The sequence below is a fragment of the Corvus moneduloides genome, chromosome 2 (assembly GCF_009650955.1).
Source record: "Corvus moneduloides isolate bCorMon1 chromosome 2, bCorMon1.pri, whole genome shotgun sequence".
In the NCBI taxonomy this organism is placed as follows: domain Eukaryota; kingdom Metazoa; phylum Chordata; class Aves; order Passeriformes; family Corvidae; genus Corvus; species Corvus moneduloides.
In genome coordinates, this window is record NC_045477.1 from 34,377,470 (window position 1) to 34,397,100 (window position 19,631).

General features: G+C 44.9%; 3 protein-coding genes across 15 annotated transcripts in view; 2 read left to right on the plus strand and 1 right to left on the minus strand.

Annotated features, from left to right (window-relative positions):
- Window positions 1–1,698: 1,698 nt before the first annotated feature.
- CREBZF (CREB/ATF bZIP transcription factor) lies at window positions 1,699–5,848 on the plus strand. 2 transcript variants are annotated; one of them, XM_032099060.1, is made up of 3 exons: window positions 1,699–2,797; window positions 3,377–3,454; window positions 4,805–5,848. In XM_032099060.1, the coding sequence occupies exon 1, from the start codon at window positions 1,793–1,795 to the stop codon at window positions 2,717–2,719; it is 927 nt and encodes a 308-aa protein (XP_031954951.1). In that variant the 5' UTR covers window positions 1,699–1,792; the 3' UTR covers window positions 2,720–2,797; window positions 3,377–3,454; window positions 4,805–5,848. The 2 variants fall into 2 exon arrangements, with proteins under 2 accessions (XP_031954951.1, XP_031954950.1); XM_032099059.1 differs by having other exon boundaries at window positions 1,718–2,715.
- Window positions 5,849–10,031: 4,183 nt separating this feature from the next.
- LOC116439484 (transmembrane protein 126A-like) lies at window positions 10,032–15,824 on the minus strand. The gene is given in 7 exon segments (XM_032099096.1): window positions 10,032–10,297; window positions 10,893–11,007; window positions 11,610–11,803; window positions 13,658–13,782; window positions 15,562–15,585; window positions 15,587–15,622; window positions 15,624–15,824. Coding segments are annotated over 7 exon segments (900 nt in total). The 3' UTR covers window positions 10,032–10,092.
- DLG2 (discs large MAGUK scaffold protein 2) overlaps window positions 15,794–19,631 on the plus strand; it is a 1,001,432-nt gene continuing 997,594 nt past the window's right edge. For 10 of the 12 annotated variants that reach the window (XM_032099062.1, XM_032099064.1, XM_032099065.1 and 7 more), the window contains exons 1-2: window positions 15,810–15,908; window positions 16,583–17,667. In XM_032099062.1, the coding sequence (XP_031954953.1) occupies window positions 17,649–17,667 (19 nt within the window). In that variant the 5' untranslated portion in view covers window positions 15,810–15,908; window positions 16,583–17,648. Of the gene's footprint in view, window positions 15,909–16,109; window positions 16,533–16,582; window positions 17,668–19,631 lie in introns of those variants that run through there. The other 2 variants (XM_032099063.1, XM_032099070.1) reach the window with 2 other exon arrangements.

The window sequence follows — 19,631 nt, forward strand, 5'->3', positions numbered from 1 at the left end:
GGATGTGCCGCATTCCTGGAAGTGTTCAGTGTGAGGTTGATGGGGCTCTGAGCAACCTGGTCTAGTGAAAGGTTTACCTGCTCAAGGCAGGGGGGTTGGAACTAGGTGATTTTTAGGGTCCCTTTCAACCCAAACCATTCTCTGATTCTGTGATTCTGACTCTACATAAGCAGCAGCTGCCAGCAGCCTTGTCTTCCAAACTTCTCTGGACTGTCCTTGAGCCCATGCAAAGCCAGGTGAGAAGTATTGCTCTGCTATCTGCTGTGTGATGAACCACAGCATTTCTTCTGATCCTGGCTCCTCCAAGTGTCATTACATATGTGTTTTATGGACCACATTCTCCTACCTTTTAACCATACTGCCATACTCCAACGTGCACAGCCCACATGCACATTTAGTTAATCTCAATGCTGGCAGCTACAGTGTAAATGCCAACTGCCTCACGTTACACACTATGCCCTTAGTCTGAGGAAGGAGGAGCACCTGTATCCCTCTGATCACTGCAAGAGACCCTGGAACCAGGTGCCTAAGCGCTCTAAATCTGGGCAGAGGACACCCACTCGCTGTGTGACAGAACAGCCCCACAAGCCTCTGGCCCAGCCCCAGCCACAGGGTCTGGTGGGAAAGACCCCAACTTCTGCACTCCTCAGGGACATCCCCCTTCCCACCCCTTGGCAATGTCTTTATGTGAGAGATCTTCACCCCTACTCCCTCACACGTACCCCTGTCACTGGCCCCATTTCTTCCTTCACCCCCCCATCACACACACCCACCCCTCCTGTACAGCCACATTTCCTACACACCTCTCATCACCGAACCACACACGTCTCCCCTCACACCCCCACCCTCCCACACCAGTCACCCTGCTGTCCACAAAAATCCTATTTGTTACCTGGTGTACAACAAGCCAATAATTACACATGTGAGAGACATTGATTATTTATTTCAGAGTTGCACAAGCCTGCATGCTTGGTGGTATTCCACAAATCAAACAAACCAATTATCAAAACATTTTACTATTTATACATTTTCGCAAACAAGGTAATTGGTGTTACAAGCTACGAGTTACCTGGTTCACTCATTAATTAATATTCTATCGGTTAATGATTCACTCGCCTCTCATGCTAAGTAGTCTGCATGATCAATCTTTCTCTTTTTTGGGGTGGGTGGTCTGTGAGTTGGTGGTTGGGATCTCCCCCTGCTGGAATTCTATTTTACCCAGTCAGAGCTGATTTAACACAGTTCCCGAGTTGGGTTTATTAGTTTCTCCCTTATCTTGGGAGTTCTGCCAGATGTCCTTGTGGCCTGTAAATTCTGCATTCTTTGTGTCCACTATCAGTGGTACATCCTTCTTCCCAAGCTATGTCAGCCTCCCCCTAGGTCTGAGATCACTGAAACATGTGGAACCCTAAACCTTAACAGGACAATTCTACTGACAATTAATTTGTCTCTCTAACACCTGGAGATCCCTTAGAGCTTGTTGGCTGTTCTCTGTTTCACGGATTAAATCTCCCTTCCCGTTGATTTGGCTTGAAAAGATACAGAGATCAAACGACATCCTCTCCCAAGAAAATGTTTACCTATTCCGCATTCGGTAACAGTTGCCCCCTTCCCACATTCCCAGACGCCGCTTTCCCGCGCGCGGGCGCAGTCGAGAGGCGCTTCCACCCTCCCGCCCCCCCCGCACCGCTTCCCGACAGGCCCCGCGGCGGGAGCGCCGGGCCGCAGCCTCGCGCCGCCCGCTCCCCTCCGGCTCCGTCCCGTCCCGCCGGGCCCTTCTGCCGCTCCCGCCATGCGCCACAGCCTCACGCAGCTGCTGGCGGCCTCGGCCGGCGGGGCCAGCCCCTCGGGCGCCGTCTGGCCGCTGGCCGGAGCGGGACAGGCCCCGAGAGGGCGGGATGGCGGCGGGGAAGGGGACCCGGGCCCCGCGCGGCCCAAACCGCAGCCGCCGCCGCGGCGGGAGCCCCCGGGCGCCTCGGAGCCCCGGCGGCAGGAGAAGGAGGCCGAGGCGCCCGGCAGCCCGCTGGAAGTGTGGGAGCAAGAGGACTGGTTCCCGGGGCTGGAGCTGGGAGACCTGCTGGAGGCAGCCCGGCCGGACTGGGACCTGGACGCGGAGCTGAGCGGCTGCTTCTGTGGGGACCCGGAACCGCTGCCCGCGCCGGGCCAGGGCCCGCGGCCGGCGGCGCCCGGGCGGAGGAGCGGCGGGGCCGGGAGTCGGCTGAAGGCGGCGGCGGCGGCGCGATTGAACCGGCTCAAGAAGAAGCAGTATGTGCTGGGGCTGGAAAGCCGCCTGCAGGGCCTGGCTGCCGAGAACCGGCAGCTGCGGGACCGCAACCGTGGCCTGAGCCGCCGCCTGCGAGAGCTGGAGCGGGAGAGCAGCTACCTGCGGGCTGTGCTGGCGAACCAGAGCGCGCTGGGGCAGCTCCTGAGCCGCCTGGCCGGGACCCGCGCCGGCGGGCTACAGCTCAGCACCAGCCTCTTCAGGGACACGGGCAGCCCCCGCCACCAGCACCTCCAGCCCGCCGGCGAGAGCAGCGACCACGACTACGCCCTGCCCAGCTCCCGGCCCCGCGGCCTGGAGGAGGCGGCGGTGGTGACTGAGACGGAGGAGGAGTGGGCGGCCCCCGGCGGGATCTGCCTGCACGTGGACCGGGATCAGGTGTCGGTGGAGTTCTGCTCCATCTGTGCTCGGCGGGCAGCGGCCTCCTTCAAAATGTAGGGTCAAGTACCTGCTGCAAGTACTCGTGGGGTTCTCACCCCTAAGGGCCTCGCGTCGCGGCGGAGGAAGCAGGCGATGGTGCGGAGGAAAAGAATCCATACAGTGGTGATGGGGTGGTATTGGGGAGATGCAAAGGAGGGGAACCTGGCGCTTACTTAAGTGGCCAGGGTTAACAAAAAAATTCTCTCGAACGGCACGTTGGGAGCCAGACGGTGGCCTTGGTTCAAGGTCCTGTAAATCTGGCGTGTGGACGGTAGTGGTGTGAGCCTGTTTGGCGATGGGAGTCGCGCAGAGCTGTGTGCAGCAGTGCGACAGTGGTCGTGCAGACTGACACGCGCGTGGTGCACACGCGGAGGTGCCGCCAGAGCCCGTTCGCAGCACTCGGGTGAAAAGATCATGCCGACCTGATGCATGAAGGTGTGCTCGGCTCCACTTCGCAGTAAAGATAATGCTGACTACCCGGTCTTGAGTCAGATAATGTCTAGCCTGCTTATCCTGAGGAGCCGAAAATGCTTGCTTAGAAAACCAAACACAAACTCCATTATGACATCGTCACTGGACAGACTTAAGAAAATAGTAGTGATCGGCAAAAGAAAGCATGCATATAAAATTGTACTGCATCTCAGTTATACATTACTATTAAAACCTCTCTGACAGTTTCTCTTTTAGGTGGTTGCCCTGCCAGGCTCCGTTGTGTAGGGGTTAAAGAACAGTCGTTTTCCACCTCGCAACCTGGTAAGGATCAATATATTCCCATAATGTGGTATCAGACAGCTTGCTTTGCTTATCCCAGTCTCTTGTAAATGACTGGTTCAGAAAATTATTTCTCTGGTCCTTGGCCTACTCTGCCAAAATGTTTCTGGCTCTGGATGACAACTAATAGTAGAGGTTACAATCACATCTCTCATTAGCTGTTTTCCTCTTTTCGTTTTTGTAACAAATACACTGGCTACATAGTAGCTACATAGCAGCCAATGCAGGAGGTAGTTTTGAATTTAAAAAAAAAATGCTCATGCCACTTGAAATAGAAATTTCCTATTAAACCGCATATCTGATGAGCTGAAAAGGGAAAATATGCTAATAAGGGGGACGTGACATTTATAGCCTTTTAATACAGGGGACTGTCCCAAAAGTCTTAAGTAAATTGCTTTTTGAATGAAAAGAAGGAATTTGTGACCTGTTGGTTTAAAATGCTGTGTAGTGTTAGGGATGCACAGTACCTTTCAAAAGCCCTTCTCTAGCTTGCTCTAATTCATGATGCAGTTTGACCTGATGAAACAGAACCTGAGCACTGGTTAAATCTCTACAGAGGAGTCCTCACATAGAGGAGTCACTCTTGCATGGACCTCTAACGAGAGTTAGGTTTGAAGAATCAGTACATCCAAGTAACTCATTACCTTCCCATAAGCAAATCTCTGTGCCCATGCACACTGAAGTTCCTATGTTACTTCAGAGTAGCTTTAAATTTTAAAAATATTGCATGTATACGCATGTGCTTAATTCTACTGTAGAGTTCTTGATTTAGCCTCTTAGAGTATCCAGAAATCTATAACCTGATATAATTAAGCACAGTTTGGAGATGAGCAAACATGTATCTTGAGGCTAATGATTTGAAAAATGCTCCATAATTGCTCCTGAGATAGGAGGAAAAATAGTTTGACAAACAGTGTGTGTTTTCTTGTACTAGTCAGTGTTTCTCCCAATCACAGAAGATGAGTGGGTTCTTTTTTCAGTTGTATTATAATGTTTAAGTTGTTTAAATGTATGTCAGTTGGGGGAAGAAGGATTGTGAAAATGATAATATGTAAAGTGAGGTTTCACAAAGAATACTTTCTAAAACAGTTTCATTTATTAACTTCTTAAAAAAAAAAAAGATGCTATTTAGTGTTTCTGAAGTCTTGTGTCTTAAAGCCTTAAATTTTGTGTTTAAGGCTAAGTAGGTGAAAGCATTTTCTCCCAGTCATTTGCTTTATTGGTGCTAGACCCTGTCACGTGTTCCTCGTGAGTTTGGTTTTTCTTTGTGAAACATCACTGTGTGATAAAGTATATGTGTATTTAGCATCCTTGTTTTTCTTTATGCTAAAGTGGATTCAGCTGTGTTGGGGCAGAAGAGACGGGACCAGCTGCTGGCCACATTTCCTGCTTTATTTTAAAAGGTAGTATAAGAAATGAGAATAAAGAGGTAACAGGGCTTTTGCTGTCTTTGGTTAAAAAAAAAAAAGTTGAATGCTGGGATTATTTACTGTTATCCAAGATGATTTTTTTTTACAAGGCAATATTCTATATCAAACAGGTTTTACTCCACTGTATGCAGAATTCCATCTGTTCAGGGGATATTGCCAGCACAAAAGAGACTTAGTGGGATATGTGTGACCTTACACCTCTGTGGTGGCATCAACAGGGCTGTTCAGTTTCAGTCTTAACTTGGGTAACTCTGCTGTAACTGATGGGTTATACCAGCGCACAGGCGTCAGAGTTAACCACCAGGACCTGCACTGACTGATATGCAAAATGGAAATAATTTAGATTTAACCTAATCTCAACCTGCCTAGCTCAGATTTCATGAGCATGCTTTATTTTGCAGTTCAACGTGCTTGAGAAAAAGAGAAACACTAATGTAGCGATTATGGGATCTTCCAGTGGCATTTTTACGGTTACTTCAGTGTAGGAGTGTTTTTTAAGTTAATTTAAATATGCATTTTTTCTTGTCGAATCACTGCTGAATGGCAGGGTCAGGGACAGTTCTTCTGGCCTCTGCTGTGAACCTGCACAATGCTCTTGTCATGACACGACCTGTGGCTGTGTCTGAGAGCAGCTGATTTTCTGACATGCAAAATGATGTATTGTGGTACAAGAGCAAGGTCAAGTCCCAAGAAAGTCAGTGGCTGCAGGCATTTCTAGTGCCTACTGAATCATATTTAAACCAAATAGAGGGGAGGAAGTTATTTGAAACTCTAACCGACTGTACTATCTGTATGGTGTATTATTAATGTAGCTTTTTGAAGTGAAAGCCTTGAAATGACATAACTTAATACTTGAAAATATATTGTAAATGTTTCTTTGTAATTATGTGCCATTCAGATAAGAATACAATATCATAATAAAATCAGACTTGTTGATCTTTCAGTTTATGGGCTCAAATGTTTTTTCAACTTTTTCTGATCATTAATGTCTTGGTTCATTAAACAAAATGGGAAAACGGGAAAATGTTGTTGCTGCTATCTCTGGGTCATCAACTGGAAAACAAGAGAAAATGGATCAGGGTATGCAGGAGAAATGTTCTTGCTCATCTGTCTTTAAAGGTAATTTTATGGTGAGGAAAACATGAAGGTGTTATTCCTTGAAACTTCTGAGAATCAGCACTTCTTGTATTTCACAGTTGTTCTTAATTTTTTATTAATATGGATACGTTTGATCAATATACCATGGAGGAGTAAAATACTTACATAAACCCTTCTATGGTCTATTGGCATTCTCCTCCTTTCTGTTCTATTTTTAGGCTCTGAAGTTTCATGACTGGTTAATTACATGCTGAATTTTTATCTTTGATCAAATTGTTATTTCCTCACTAAACACTGGAGTGAGTGTTAAAAACAAAAGGGTTGACAGTGCTGAAAGGACAACATTTCAATGCTCCGGAGTGAGCCATGTACTGTATGTTTAAACTTCTGTTCATCTTAAATGCTTTATTTGTAGAGGACAGTTTAAAATAGTGCACTTGCTTTCTAGCACGAGGGGATTCTAGTTAAAGTGGTCTGCAGCTTGATAAGAAGGAACATTTCACAAAATCCCTGCATAAAAATATGAAAACATACTGGCACGCTCTGCCTTTTTGGCCTCTAGTTGTAGGAAATACCCTGTTCAGCACTGAGACTTGTGTTTGGTAAATTGTACATACCACAGAACCAAGTGCTGCCAGTGTTCATCTGCACAGCTATGTTAGCTGCATTTACCATTTTTTTCCCACAGAGTCACTTGAAGACTATTTAGCATTTAAATAAGAAAGAATTTCATGCTCAGTTCTCCTTTAGTCCTTTGGAATTTGATTCTGGTGCTGTGATTCGTGGTGGCATTCTAAATTAACTTCTCTTTCCTCTGAAGAGCTTTCAGCACCTGAGAGTTAAAAACAGATCGGTGCTTCTGTAATCTGTAGCTGCCTGGAGAGATGATATCAAAGGAAATGCAGGGAACCATGTTCCAACACTTGGCATCTCTTGGTACTTCCAGATAATCAGATTTCTCACGCCATTTGTCAAAATTGTAATCTGTTTTCCCTGTGAAACACAGGGATCTTTGGCAAAACACAAAGGCCTTTTGTATTTACTGATTTTTCAAATGCTGTGTTTTCTAGAGTTTGTAGTTAAGGAGGTTTTCTGCTGGAATCAGCAATATTCTGGTTATAGGGCTGTATTTCCTATTAGTTACACTGTAAAATGCGTGAAGGATATGTTAGGTATGGGAGCTGTTCAAATGGACTCTGTTCAAAGAACACCTTGTGCAAAAATTGCACATTACCAGCTGCTGATTCTACAGTTTTCCATGCAGTTTAAGTGGATATGCAGATGTGGAGAAATAACTGCCTGTGCTCATTAGCAGGAGGATGCCAAGAACAGGACTCGCACATGTACCAGGAGGATGAGGGTGTCATTTGCAGGAGCCATAGAATAGATTGTAATGTTGAGACAGCATTTAAAATGGAACATCTAGAAGATAAAAGTGGTGCTTTTTCAGTATGTCTGTTGGCTCTTATCTGTAGCCATTCTTTGCATTCTTTTAGCAGTAGTTCAGACTTGGAGTAGCCTAAAGCCCTTTCTCTGGGATATGTGTAGCCTGTGCCTGGCTTGTTTCTACTACAATGGTGGAAGAAAGGATCCAACTAAAACCTGTTCTCACTCAGTGTTTGTGGGGAATTTATTACAGTTGTCAGAGGCCAAGGACTGGTAAAAGTTCCTCCTTTTACTTCTTGGGGGTTGTAGGAAGTGGGTTGTACCCTGTGTATGGAACAGGGAACGGAGGAGTGTTCCCAGATTCCTGCGCAGACACTCCTCCACACGCATGCATGCTAGAACTGGGCTAGTATCTTGCTGTCCTGTGGAATTCTGAAACAATTTCAGACTTTAATTCTGAGAACACTTTTCCCCCTCAGTAGTTAAAGGAGAAGTACAGAGGGTGTAACTGAAAAGTTTCCTGGTTCATAATATCCCACCTCTCCAGTCTCAGGAGTGTTCAGTTGACCTTTGATGTGACTGGTGCTGAACAGGTAAAATACATGTTTGCTCTTTGTGTGTTAATCAGTGATGCTGGAAACAATTATCAGTCTTTGCAGCTTCCTAAAAACGTTGAGGAATGTAACTTTTTTTTAATATAGAATCTTCACCTTTCACTTTAAGAAATTAGTATCTAAAAGGATGTGGTTTGTCCAGCTCAGACCTTAACATGCATTTTGGTGACTGAGGATAATTATCACTTCAATTTATACCAAAATGAAAGTAGCACATGGTAGATAAGATCCTTTTGAATCTCACCCTTTAAAAAGCACTGCAATCTGTTTACAGTATTTTAAGTATGTTAAACACTTAAAATAATCACTGAGCCAGTCATTGTCATTCTTCAAGATACTATTGCACAATAACACCTTTATTTTATGTTTTTATTATCACAGGTAAGTGGTTCTGTTGGTTAAAGTCTGATGGCTTCCGGAGATATGACAATTCACTGTCATGTAAAATACTTGCTCCATGGGAATCTCCAGTCAGGGTGATGAAGGTAAGGCCAAGCTGTTTGGGTGCAGACCAGGATGGGAACACCATGTGACACAGCAATACTTTGAGGAACTATTGCTGTGTCACATGGTGTTCCCATGCTTTCCCAAGGAAAACTAAATGATCTCTACCTAACAACAACAGGGAGTCTGTATTGCTGCTTCCCTGTACAAATCAGGCTGCTACTCCTGGCTATGGAGAAAGAATGTGTGATCTTCCTACTGTAACAACCCATTTTTAAGGAAAAGGTAAATAAAGATGATGAAACTCCTTCAATGTATTTTTCATCAGCGTTACACATAAATTTTAACTCCCTTCAACTAAAGGTCTCAATGCTGAATTTTTAATTCTCATTAATAAATATTTCCACGTGCATCTCAGGGCATGCTAGAACTATACTGAAGTGTACATGACTGTTGACCAGTAACTGTACAGCTTTTACAGTTACAGAATCATTTAGGTTGGAAAAGATCCCCAGGATCATCAAGTCCAACCTTTGATTCATCACCAAATTCTCAACTAGACCATGGCACCAAGTGCCACATCCAGCAGTTTCTTGAACATCTCCAAGGATGGTGACTCCCGCCACCTCCTGGGCAGTCCATTCCAATGCTTAACAACCCTTTCTGTAAAGAAATTCCTCCTATGTTCAATCTGAAACTCCCTGGCACAGTTTGAGGCCATTTCCTCTTGTCCTGGCACTTGTTGTCTGGGAGAAGAGGCCAACCCCCACCTACAGGGGGTTAAGACCATACATCACACTGAGAGGATTGCTTCTGTAGAAGAATTCATGATTCAGCTCTCACACTGCAGAATACACTGAAGACACCTCATGCAGTAGGAGAGCTGGCAATTTATATGGCTCTAGAACATAGAGCCACTAATGTGAAGGCACACCTGACTCATAAATGCAGTACCCTGGACCACTGATCGTAGAAGTAGCTGAGATATCCCGGTAATGGCACTGGCCCTTGGAGGCCTCTCGCCACAGTCCCATCCTTCAGGAAAAGACTAATTTCAAGGCAAAATGGTTACAAAGCCAAAGGCTGTTTTTTTGATATGCTGGGAAGCCTGACATGATTAGCACTCCTGACTGCTCTGTGATAAAAGTGTTCTCTACAGTGTACAGTGTGACCCTTCTAACAGTCTAAAAGGGGTAATCTTGGGACAGAAGTTTTTTGGTAGCAGAATGGAGAACAGGGAAAAAAATACTCATATTTTGAGGAATCTCTAGTAAAACCTTGCCTTGATCTTCCTCCTTTTTTTTTTTTTTTTAATCTCTATGGTTTGATTATGAAGGAAAAAAACCCCATTTTTTCAAAAATACCCATTTTTTACAGCTTCTAAGAGATGTAGCATCACCTTAGAGCCAAACACTAAGCAGGCACTTTATAAATCGTTTCTTGCCTCCCATTTCCAAAGATACATACCTGTCTGTTATTCAGGTGTACACACGAAACTGGGCATAATGAAAAGTTTAACCTGCATTTAAGTTCAAAACAAAAAATGCCAGTGCAGAGACTTTTTCTATTAAAAAGAGACAGCAAGCAACACTTCTTTTCCTTGTTTATTACGGTTACTTATCCAAGGCAATTGAAAAGTTGCTTTACTTCATTTAGGTAGCTCTTCAGGATCCCTGCTAGTGTTCATCTGCAGCAGCATTTTGATATATATTCCGTGCTGTTTAGTGGCAAGGTATAATCCAGTCAGAGCCTGTACCAGTATACCCAGACTCATCTTTCTAAAGACAGGCTGAGCAGTTGTGAGCCAGTAGCGTAACAGATTTTCTTTCCCTGGCAAGGGGGTTGACATGTACCTAAACAACAAAAACCGTAGTAGAAACTTACTTTTTTTCCATGCAAGTGTCAAGATTTAACATAAATATTTATGTAGATAGTAATTTTCTCCTCCTTCTCCTAAGTTAAATTTGCTTGGTGGTACTGAGCTCTCTGGATAAATGCTTTAAAACATCCCGACCACATCCTGGGTCTCACCAAACCTTGCCCTGCCCTTGCTGTGCTCTGAACTACACAAAATGACACCTTCCAGGGACTTTGGCTGCTGGGCACTGCCCAGGGTCATTGAGGTCTCTTGGCTGTCCAGCCACCTTCAGTGGTGGCAGGATGGCAGCCACCACTGCACACAGGCAGGCACACCCTGGGAGACTTGTAAAGTTCCTGCTAAACACAAGGGCTTCCCAATGGATCACTTTGCAGATCTTATTTCACTTTGGTATAGCTCTTACAAAATTCACTTTGTAATTAGATGACCTTAATGCAAATCTCTTTCCATGTACTAAATGTCTACAAGAAGACAGGTGTGCACAGACTAAATACCCACAGAATTTACACTAAGAACTGGAGATTTAACCCATAAATACATTTCAATCATTGCAGGTTAGTAAGACATACCTGGCTGCAAGGCTTGCATTCAAGGGGATAGCCAAGAAAATGGGATAGAGACCACCCACAACAGCACCTACTAATCCTCCTCTGATCACAGCACAGACCTCACAGTTCAGCTGACCTGCGTGGCAAACAATATTTCACTGCCAATATCCACACATGCTCCACCACATCAATTTATAAGCTGCTTGCAAGAACCTGAAAACAGGCTCTGGACAGAAACTGCCAAGCTGTACGGGTATGCAAAAAATTATAAAGGCGGACTCTTTTAAAAAAGAACAACAAAAACCCAAAACAACAACAAAAACACCCCCAAAACAAAAACCGTAACAAAACCAAAACCAATCACTTCCATTCCAACTCATAAGGAATTTATCCTTCTAAAGCTGACCTTCAAATGAAATTGTACAGATGGGGGGAAATTGAACAGCTTTGTTGCAGTCACTTTTACATGACTTTGAGTGAAAAGTGCTAAAAATAAGTAATGTGTAACAAATTTTTTTAGAAATATATATAAACATATGTATCTCCTGTCCCATTCCACTCACTGCTGTCCAATGCATTCTGTTTTTCAAACTCTGCTTTAAAAACAGCTTTTTAAGACCACAACAGTTTAAGAGCACTCTTCTGCAGGGAGGAAAAGCTCCTCTAGTGTTACACTGCGTACAGAAAGGAAAGCCCTTTCAACAAATAATTAAAAAAAAGGAATAAAGAGGTTTTTACCTGAAAATAAAGGGTCATGCACAAAAACTTCATAAACTGCTGCTGTTGAAAGAAATGGAATAACAGCCATTGGCATAGCGGATACCAAGGAAGCCTTTCTGACATGTAGGATGCTCCTGAAGAAATTATTTGCTGCTAAGCCACATAAGCTTGAATTTGCTGCTAGGAAGTATTTTCCATGATTACAAAGGTTCCTGTGAAAGAAGGAAAGTCGTTTCAGCAATTGAGAACTGTAAAAAAGTTTAGTTTAGTCAACACTACAATTCTCTTCTGAAAATCCTGCAGCAAGGGATAAGAGACATAAATCTCTCACTGGTGCAAACTGGAGAGTAATTGCTTTCAAAAGCAACCCGTGCAGCATCCTTTGTTACATGTGTACACAACAACATGTTTACACACACTTCAAGAGTGAAGTGACAGAAAGATTGAGAAGCCATTGCTACAATTTTTTTTCCCAGTTATTACAGTTAATGAAAACTTCATTCAAGCTCTCCTAATAAGCATGTTTCTAATAGTAATGTTTTCTGAAAAGAAATTAAGAAATATATATGCAACAAAATACATAATTTTAAATAGTCAAGTCAATCTACTTTTAATTCTTCTACATTTTAATGTTTCCAGTAATGTTAAGCACTGAAAAAAAATCATACAGAATAGACTTCAGAGGTGTACTTGATAATCTTGCAAAACTTAAAACACTAAAAATGTCAGACATCAAGGACACCACCTATTTCTTGTTTTGAATAGGAAAATACAATCACAGGCAGTGAAATGCAGGCAAGCATGCCCATAAATATGGAGGACCAAGATTAAAATTTTAGCAGCATATTTGAGTATCCAAACCAGAGCAAATTAATGTACCCAGGACTAGCAGAATCTACTTAGTTTAGTGAGGTACAGAACTGCTGCACTGAACAAAAGGAAAGAAAAGGAGGATGTAAGGGTTGGGGTTTGGGTTTGTTTGAGCTCCCTAGTGTTAAAAACAAGTGCTTGGGTAAACAGGAACTCTCAGCTGGACTGCAGCATGCTTGCTCTTCCTTTCCAGACATCAGCAAGCTCCCCTCTGGCTATACAAGCTGTAAGTCCTGCCAGGGACTGGCAGCAACTTCTTTCCAAGGCCCCAAATCCACAGTTTCCAGCAGTGCCTAAGTGCACAATTTCTACCCAGACATTACCACATCACTACTGAGGTATCTGCCTCCCCTGCTCTCCTGGAAGGAGGAGTTTTTTGGGCTGAACATGACGGCGGTATATCCTACACGAAGTTGCAGCCTTTTGCTTCTCACCTGTGTGGGGAGGCCCTGTGTTACTACCAGCAGTCTGTTTAGCCCGCAATTTAGTCCTATTAAAAAAAATATAAATAAGCTTCTGATTATTCTTATTTCTAAAAAATTTATCCAAGCTGATACACACATGCAAATGGCTCCGAACAGAACCAGCTCAGGTCCAGTAAGGTTTTGCAGTGACATGCAGTATCACAAACCAAAAAGGTCATTTGTGATGCCCAGAAGGCATTTAGCTGGCTTTGTGCTGCACAGAACCCCGCTGGTGAGCCTGCAGGACTCCAGCTGACTCCTCCACCACCACCTGGATACCTTAGTCTTGCCTTCCTGAAGCAGGGAGCGGTGTAGAATGAAATGCAGAAACCAGCAGGTTGATGCTCACTCAGTTCTGGCCCCAGGCCAGCCCTGCTGGACACAAGATGACTCCAGCAGAATCACATTTCAGTTTCCTAGAAAATTTATCAGCTCTAACACAGGACTGTGAGAATGCTCAGGGCCAGTCAGGGCTGACCAGCCATCCAAGAACCCTAAGCACTGGGGAGCACATACCAGAAACCAGCTCAGCAGGACCAGAACAACACTGAAATAGCCATACTGAAAAAACATAGAACAAGTTTGCTGTTCTGGACAATAACAAGCATCTTCACAATTAACTAATTTTGTAACTGTAAGGAAAACTTGTAGTACAAGAGTAAGGAAAAAGAAAAGCCTCTAAGACTTGAAATGTTTGATGCACTTATCTTCATTTATTTTACCAGCACTTACTGATCTGCTTTAGGAAGCTCATTGAACATCTTTTGTATGATTTCCATCTGTTTAAATCTTTCCAAAATTAGTCTTTGCTGTGGAGAATCTAGTTCAAGAAACTCTCTTCCTGTCATCTTGAAGTCCTGGATCATAAGGAAAAAATAAACAAATATAATCAAAGTTACATAGCCCCAGTATGACTCAAATAAAGATTTAGACTCTTTGCCACTATGAATCACAAATGCATTTCCTATTTTGCATGGCAATACTCCAGGTTTAAACTGACTTAACTGTCAAATAGAACTGTAAGAAAAAATCCAACCAAATAAATCCATACTTTGTAGACATAAATTAGAAAGCATACAATTGCAGAGGGTTTGTGTGGCAAGGTTTTGGTAGCAGGGGGGATGCAAGGGTGGCTTCTGAGATGCCAGGAGCCTCCCCCATGTCCAACAGAGTCTGTTCCAGCCAGCTCCAAGATAGACCTGCTGCTGGCCAAGTCTAAGCCCAACCACTACAGCGGTAGTGTGTGTGGGAAGTTAAGAAGGGGTAAAAACTGCTGCACAACAGTGGCTGGAAAAGAGGAATGAGAACATGTGAGAGGAACAGCCCTGCAGACACCAAGGTCAGTGCACAAGGAGAGGCAGGAGGTGCTCCAGGCACTGGAGCTGAGATTCCCCTGAAGTCTGTGGGTGAGGCAGCTGTGCCCCTGCAAGCCCTTGGAGGTCCATGGGGGAGCAGAGACCCATCTGCAGCCCCTGGAGGATCTCATGCCAGAGAAGGTGGATGCCTGAAGGAGGCTGTGACCCAGTGAGAGGCCTGTGCTGGAGTGGGTTCCTGGCAGGAGCCTGTGAGCCCATGGGAGACCCACACTGGGACAGCCACTGCTACTGAAGGACTGACCCCTGTGGAAGGGATCCACACCAGAGGAGTTCATAGAGAACTGCAGCCTGTGGGAAGGACTCCTGTTGAAATTTGTGGAGAACTGTCTCCCATGGGAGGGACCACAGCCTGGGGAAGAAAAAGAGTCCACGGAGGAAGAGTGGTTGAGACAACACACGATGAACTCACTACAACCCCCATTCCCTGTCTGCCTGCACTTTTGAAAGGGGGGAGGACATAAAGAAAAACAGGAGTGAAGGGCGGGGCGAAGGGAAGGTGCTTTAAGGATTTGGCTTTATTTCTCATTACCCTACTCTGATTTAACTGACAATATATTTCCCCAAAGTTTACTGTTTTGACTGTAATGGTAATCGGTGAGTGATTCCCTGTCCTTACCACAACCCCCGAGCTTTTATTCATCCCTTCTCCTTGTCCTGTTGAGGGGGGCAGAAAGTAGTAAGAGTATCTCGGTGGCCAGCTGAGGTCAGCCCTGGACAACAGCTCTTGATTACACCTGGAATTTAGTGATTCAAATGCTTTTTTCCCTACACGTTTCACTGCAGAGGAAATTCTCCCAGACTTACTTTGCCAATCATACTTACCTTAAGTTGCTTTTATGGCGTGAAGGCTGTGTCCTAAGTCCTACCTATGGAACTGTGCCTGCTTCGGTTCGGGCTAGGCAGGATGCAGGGGCGGAGAAAGCAGGACAAGCAGGCAGGATGTCACCAGGATCGCTTCAGGCCGCCTGAGGAGGGTCCCCAAACCTGTACTTTGGGGTCCCACACACAGCACGTCACGGATCTGTAACCACCCCACTCTCCCTGAGCCTTGCACACAACTTGTACACACGTCTCTCCCTGAGCCTTGCGCGCCGCTGGAGGCAGAGGGAGTCCTCCCAAAACCCCGGGGCCCGGCTCAGGTCAGAACCCTCACGCCAGGAAATTGAGGTTCAACCCCTCCCTTCAAACCCCATCACTACCACTCGCCGTCCCCGTACCGCACTGACCCTCCCGGCGTCCCCGCCGGGCTCAGGCTCCGACCTTGAGCCGTACGGGCGGACACGGCCCCACCGCCCTCACCGAGCCTCTCCCGCCGCCTACAATATGGCTCCTTCCACCTCACGCCCTCATCGTGGGCGCCGCCATCTTGCCAGCTCACATGACCCAGTGCCTTCAGAGGCCGCCTCTGATTGGGCCGTTGGCCGCCAACCCAGCATGGCGGCCGCCGATTGGCCGCGGGCCGGCGGGCGGCGCCCGGCGCTGGTTGCCGGGGCGGCGGATGGCGGCGGCGGCGGCTCCTCCATGGCGGCGGGGCTGAGTCTGGACTCTGCACCGGCGGCCGGGACGCGGGGACTCCCCCTTCGGTGCGGGGAGGCCCAGTCCTCGGGGTAACCCGCTGACCCCCTCCCCTCAACCCGCGCCCCTTTCCCTCCCGCTCGCCCCCTCAGCCCCCGCAACGCCCGCTGCCCCCTTCCCTCGCCTCCGGCTCCTTTGTGCTCCCTCCCCGTCCCGCCCCTTTCGAGCGCCCCTCGCCCCGGCTGTATCTCGCTTCGCCCCACCTCCAAGCCCTCCCTCATCCCCTCAGCTCCTGCCTCTCTCGTGTCCCTCAGCAACCGTAGGGGGAATTGTCCTTTTCCTTAATCCCAGCCTGGCTCCTCCAGTTCACCTGCACCCCATCCCAGTTCCCCAGCCACCCAGCCAGCCCTCTGTGTCTCGTTTCGCCTCAGAAAGCAGCAGGCAGACCCCTTTGGGTTCGAGGGAACCGGGGGAGCGGGGAAGGGATGAGGGGGGACAGCCCCTGAGTCCCTGCCCGCGGGATGCGGGGACGAACAGATCCCAACTGTGAACATTAGCGAGCAAAGCAGAGCCGCCCGCTTCACCAGCTCAGTTCCCATCTCCCAGAGAAGACGATGCACAGCAAAGCCCTGTCATGTGCATCGCAGCTCCTCGTTCACGCGGGGAAGGGAAGCATTCGGAGCTTGTCCGCCTTTCTCAGACTTTTCCTTAACGAGGTAGATGAAGAAAATCTATCCCGTTTCTGTTTCTCTTTTTGTTTTTCCAGAAAAAGGGGGAGAGAGAGAGGCTGATACTGAAGCCAACCAGCTGCGCTTCTGAGTGGGGAACTCCGGACTGATCTCATGGCTTGCTTTTTATTTCATTAATACTTCATTATCTCTGAAAATGAACCTTTTGTGAAGCTCTTCTCCTAACTCTCCTTATTCCTCTTTCACGAGGTGGCTGCTGCTTGGCAAGGGAAGGAATGGCATGAAGTAAATGACTCCAGTATAAAGCAATCTGCTTTGCCCAAGTGCCCAGTGAGCAGCACTGTCACTTTAATAATTCCAGGTCAAGGGATTGCTTTCCTCGTTTTCAATCCTCTCTTTTAATACATGGGAGGATCAGAGGGACATTAAAGACCGTAAGTCTGGGTGGCTTGCAGATAATAAAAATGAAAGTGTCTGCCCAGTGACTTCTGTTGGGTAAGAGGGTGATATTTGAAGGCTCTTGTCTGGTGAGGAAAAAGGGATCTTTTCAGTCTGCTGTGTAGTCACCTAATACATAGCTAGCAAAATTAATTCAAGAAGCGAAAGAACTTAAAGAGGCACTTTGGATTGTTTTTGTCTTCCTGCTTATTTGGATTACTTGGGCGTTTTTGTCCTGCAAATAATATGTTTTTGAGCATGTACAGGTGGAGTATTAAGACAGCTGCCTATAGATGGACTGTGCCTTAATTGTATTGCATAAAATCTTTTAATTTTGAAATTTTGCTGCCAGAAGAGGAGTTATAATAAGGTTTTATATTGCCAAGGAACGTTTGCTCTTGTATTTTTATAGAGTCAAATATATTTTAAAGAAATTGAAAGCATCTCTTAAAAAAGAATCAAAAAGCTTCTTCCACCCCCCTCCCCCCTTTTTTTTTTTCTTATTTGTGGAGAGCATCGGAAGCCCAATCCAAGGGAACAGCAAGTATTCATAGAAATGAAGATTGAAGCTGCATTTCCTAACTGAACTGTAAGAGTGTTCTGCAATAGCTAGTCAGTTCCTGACCTTGCAGAGTGTTCCAGTAGTACTTCGTTAGTACCTGTAAATAAGTGCTTGCAACCAGATTCAGAGAAGTAGGAAGAAGAATGCCAGTCAAGAAGAAAGGTGGGCTATGAAGCTTCATTCATATTGCGTCTTCATTGTGTTAGATTGTTGATTTCTAGTACTTAACGATTTCAAATTAAAAATGCTTTAATGGGGAATGGAAATAATTTTTCCTTTTGCACTGAAAATGGGAGAGAAATCTGTGCACTTACAATAATAATTTTTAGAAGTAATTTTATGCTGTGTTTTAAGACTTATGTCCAATTTGGCCTCAAATAGTTTTTTTGTAAAGATCAGCCATCTGAGGTTTTGAACAGACACCACAAGAAAAGCTTGATATTTAATTTTGTGAGAAGCCTCTCTTACAAACACTAATAAATTCTAAAACCATAGTTTAATCTATTATCTATCGTGACATGTTTGGTGGATAAACATCAGCTATCAGTAGCAGCATAAATAAATAACGAAGTTTCAAGGCTAATTTTAAAAACAAGTTATGAGAGCTGTGTTTTGAAGATGATTTGAGTGGGGGTTTTCTTTTTTCAAATGTGATTTTAATTAGCCTGAATTTCCATGCTTTAGTACAATATAAAACTACTGTCTTAATGGCTGTACTATGGCAGCATTTAAGAAAAGACAAACAGCCTTACATTTGGCCTCTTCTCACCTCCAGTTTGTGTTTGCAGCTTTGGAAAATGTGGCTTCCAGCTTTCAAACAACAATTGGGAAGCATATGGAGGCAAATTCCTACTCTGAGAACACTCACAGACCTTAGGTTATTTCTGGTTTCTTGCAAATTGGACAGCGATTTAAAGTTTCTGAATATGCTAATAGAATAAGGGTCATGTGAACCTTTTTTTATTCAGCTCATCTATCCAGATGTCCCGGGATCTGATATATCCCTGGATCTGATGATACAAAATATGGGGGAAGGGACAAAAAGTGAATGTTACAAACAGAAAAGAGGATGTAGTGGACATGACTTTGGATTCTCTTCCTTGTAGGAATAACCCTTCATTAGTTATGAGTTAACGTTTACTATGTAAATAACGATAAACCACGCAGATTGCTAGAATTATTTTCATGAAAAAAACAATAAATGAGATTTTGTGATTGTACATTAAAACATGACAGTGTAGAAATGAAGCTTCAAACCTGAAATATTTTAATTAATGGAATTGTCATTCATGGAATCGCTTGCTGTTATGTGTAGTAAAGGTGGAAATGTGTATGGAGGAGTTCTGTTCTTAGTAATTCTTCCTGCTGTGCTGCAAAAGTGTCACCCTGATGTAGTGGTGAGGCTTGTGTATCCTACCTGTTTACAGAAGGAAAATGGAGAGTTTTCATCATTTAAGTTTTGCTCCTGATTTAGGTGATTTACCTTAAGGATGTTTCTGTGCCGGATGTTCAGCTGTTACTCAGTTTCCGAATACTTGCTGCAGGATTTTTGGGGTGAAATCTTACTGGCTCCTTTGTGCAGAAGTGAGATTGGCAATCACAGCATTCCCTTCTGGCCTTAAAAATCTGTGGATTTCCTGTTTGTTTCCAGGCAGTTTGGGTCAGTCTTAGTGTACACCAAGGCTTGACTTTCTTCTTTCATGTTGTGGGGATGTGTGTTTTGGCAATGTTAAAATGTAAAGTCAAGAGACACACATATGCCCGTTGAAATACTTCAAACTGTTACGTCAGTCAGTGTACTGAAGTTGCCAGTGTGAATGTATTTGATTATTAAAAGGGTATTGTTGAGAATGTATTTAAGCATGTTAGGCATGTTAAGCATCCTGCATAAAATTGCAGGATTAAAAATGTTGGCGAATCAGCAACTTCATTGTGACTTTGAAGGACTTAATTTGTGTAGTTCGTGCAATAGACTTTAACTTGCTAAACGCAATTAAAAGCATGCTGGCAACTCAAAACATTCTACCCTTTTTAAAAAGATGGCTGTTTTTTCAAGTAATCCCTCTTACTCCTAGGAATATTAGGGAGATTGAAGGGATTCTTTTTTTTTTTATTTTTTTCCCCAT

What these genes read in the sequence shown, in the direction of transcription:
- CREBZF (XM_032099059.1), top strand. Translation starts at nt 1,793, where the DNA reads ATGCGCCACAGCCTCACGCAGCTGCTGGCGGCCTCGGCCGGCGGGGCC. An exon ending in GCAGCGGCCTCCTTCAAAAT is followed by an intron (nt 2,716 to 3,376) that starts GTAGGGTCAAGT and finishes CCTCTCTGACAG; the next exon opens with TTTCTCTTTTAGGTGGTTGC.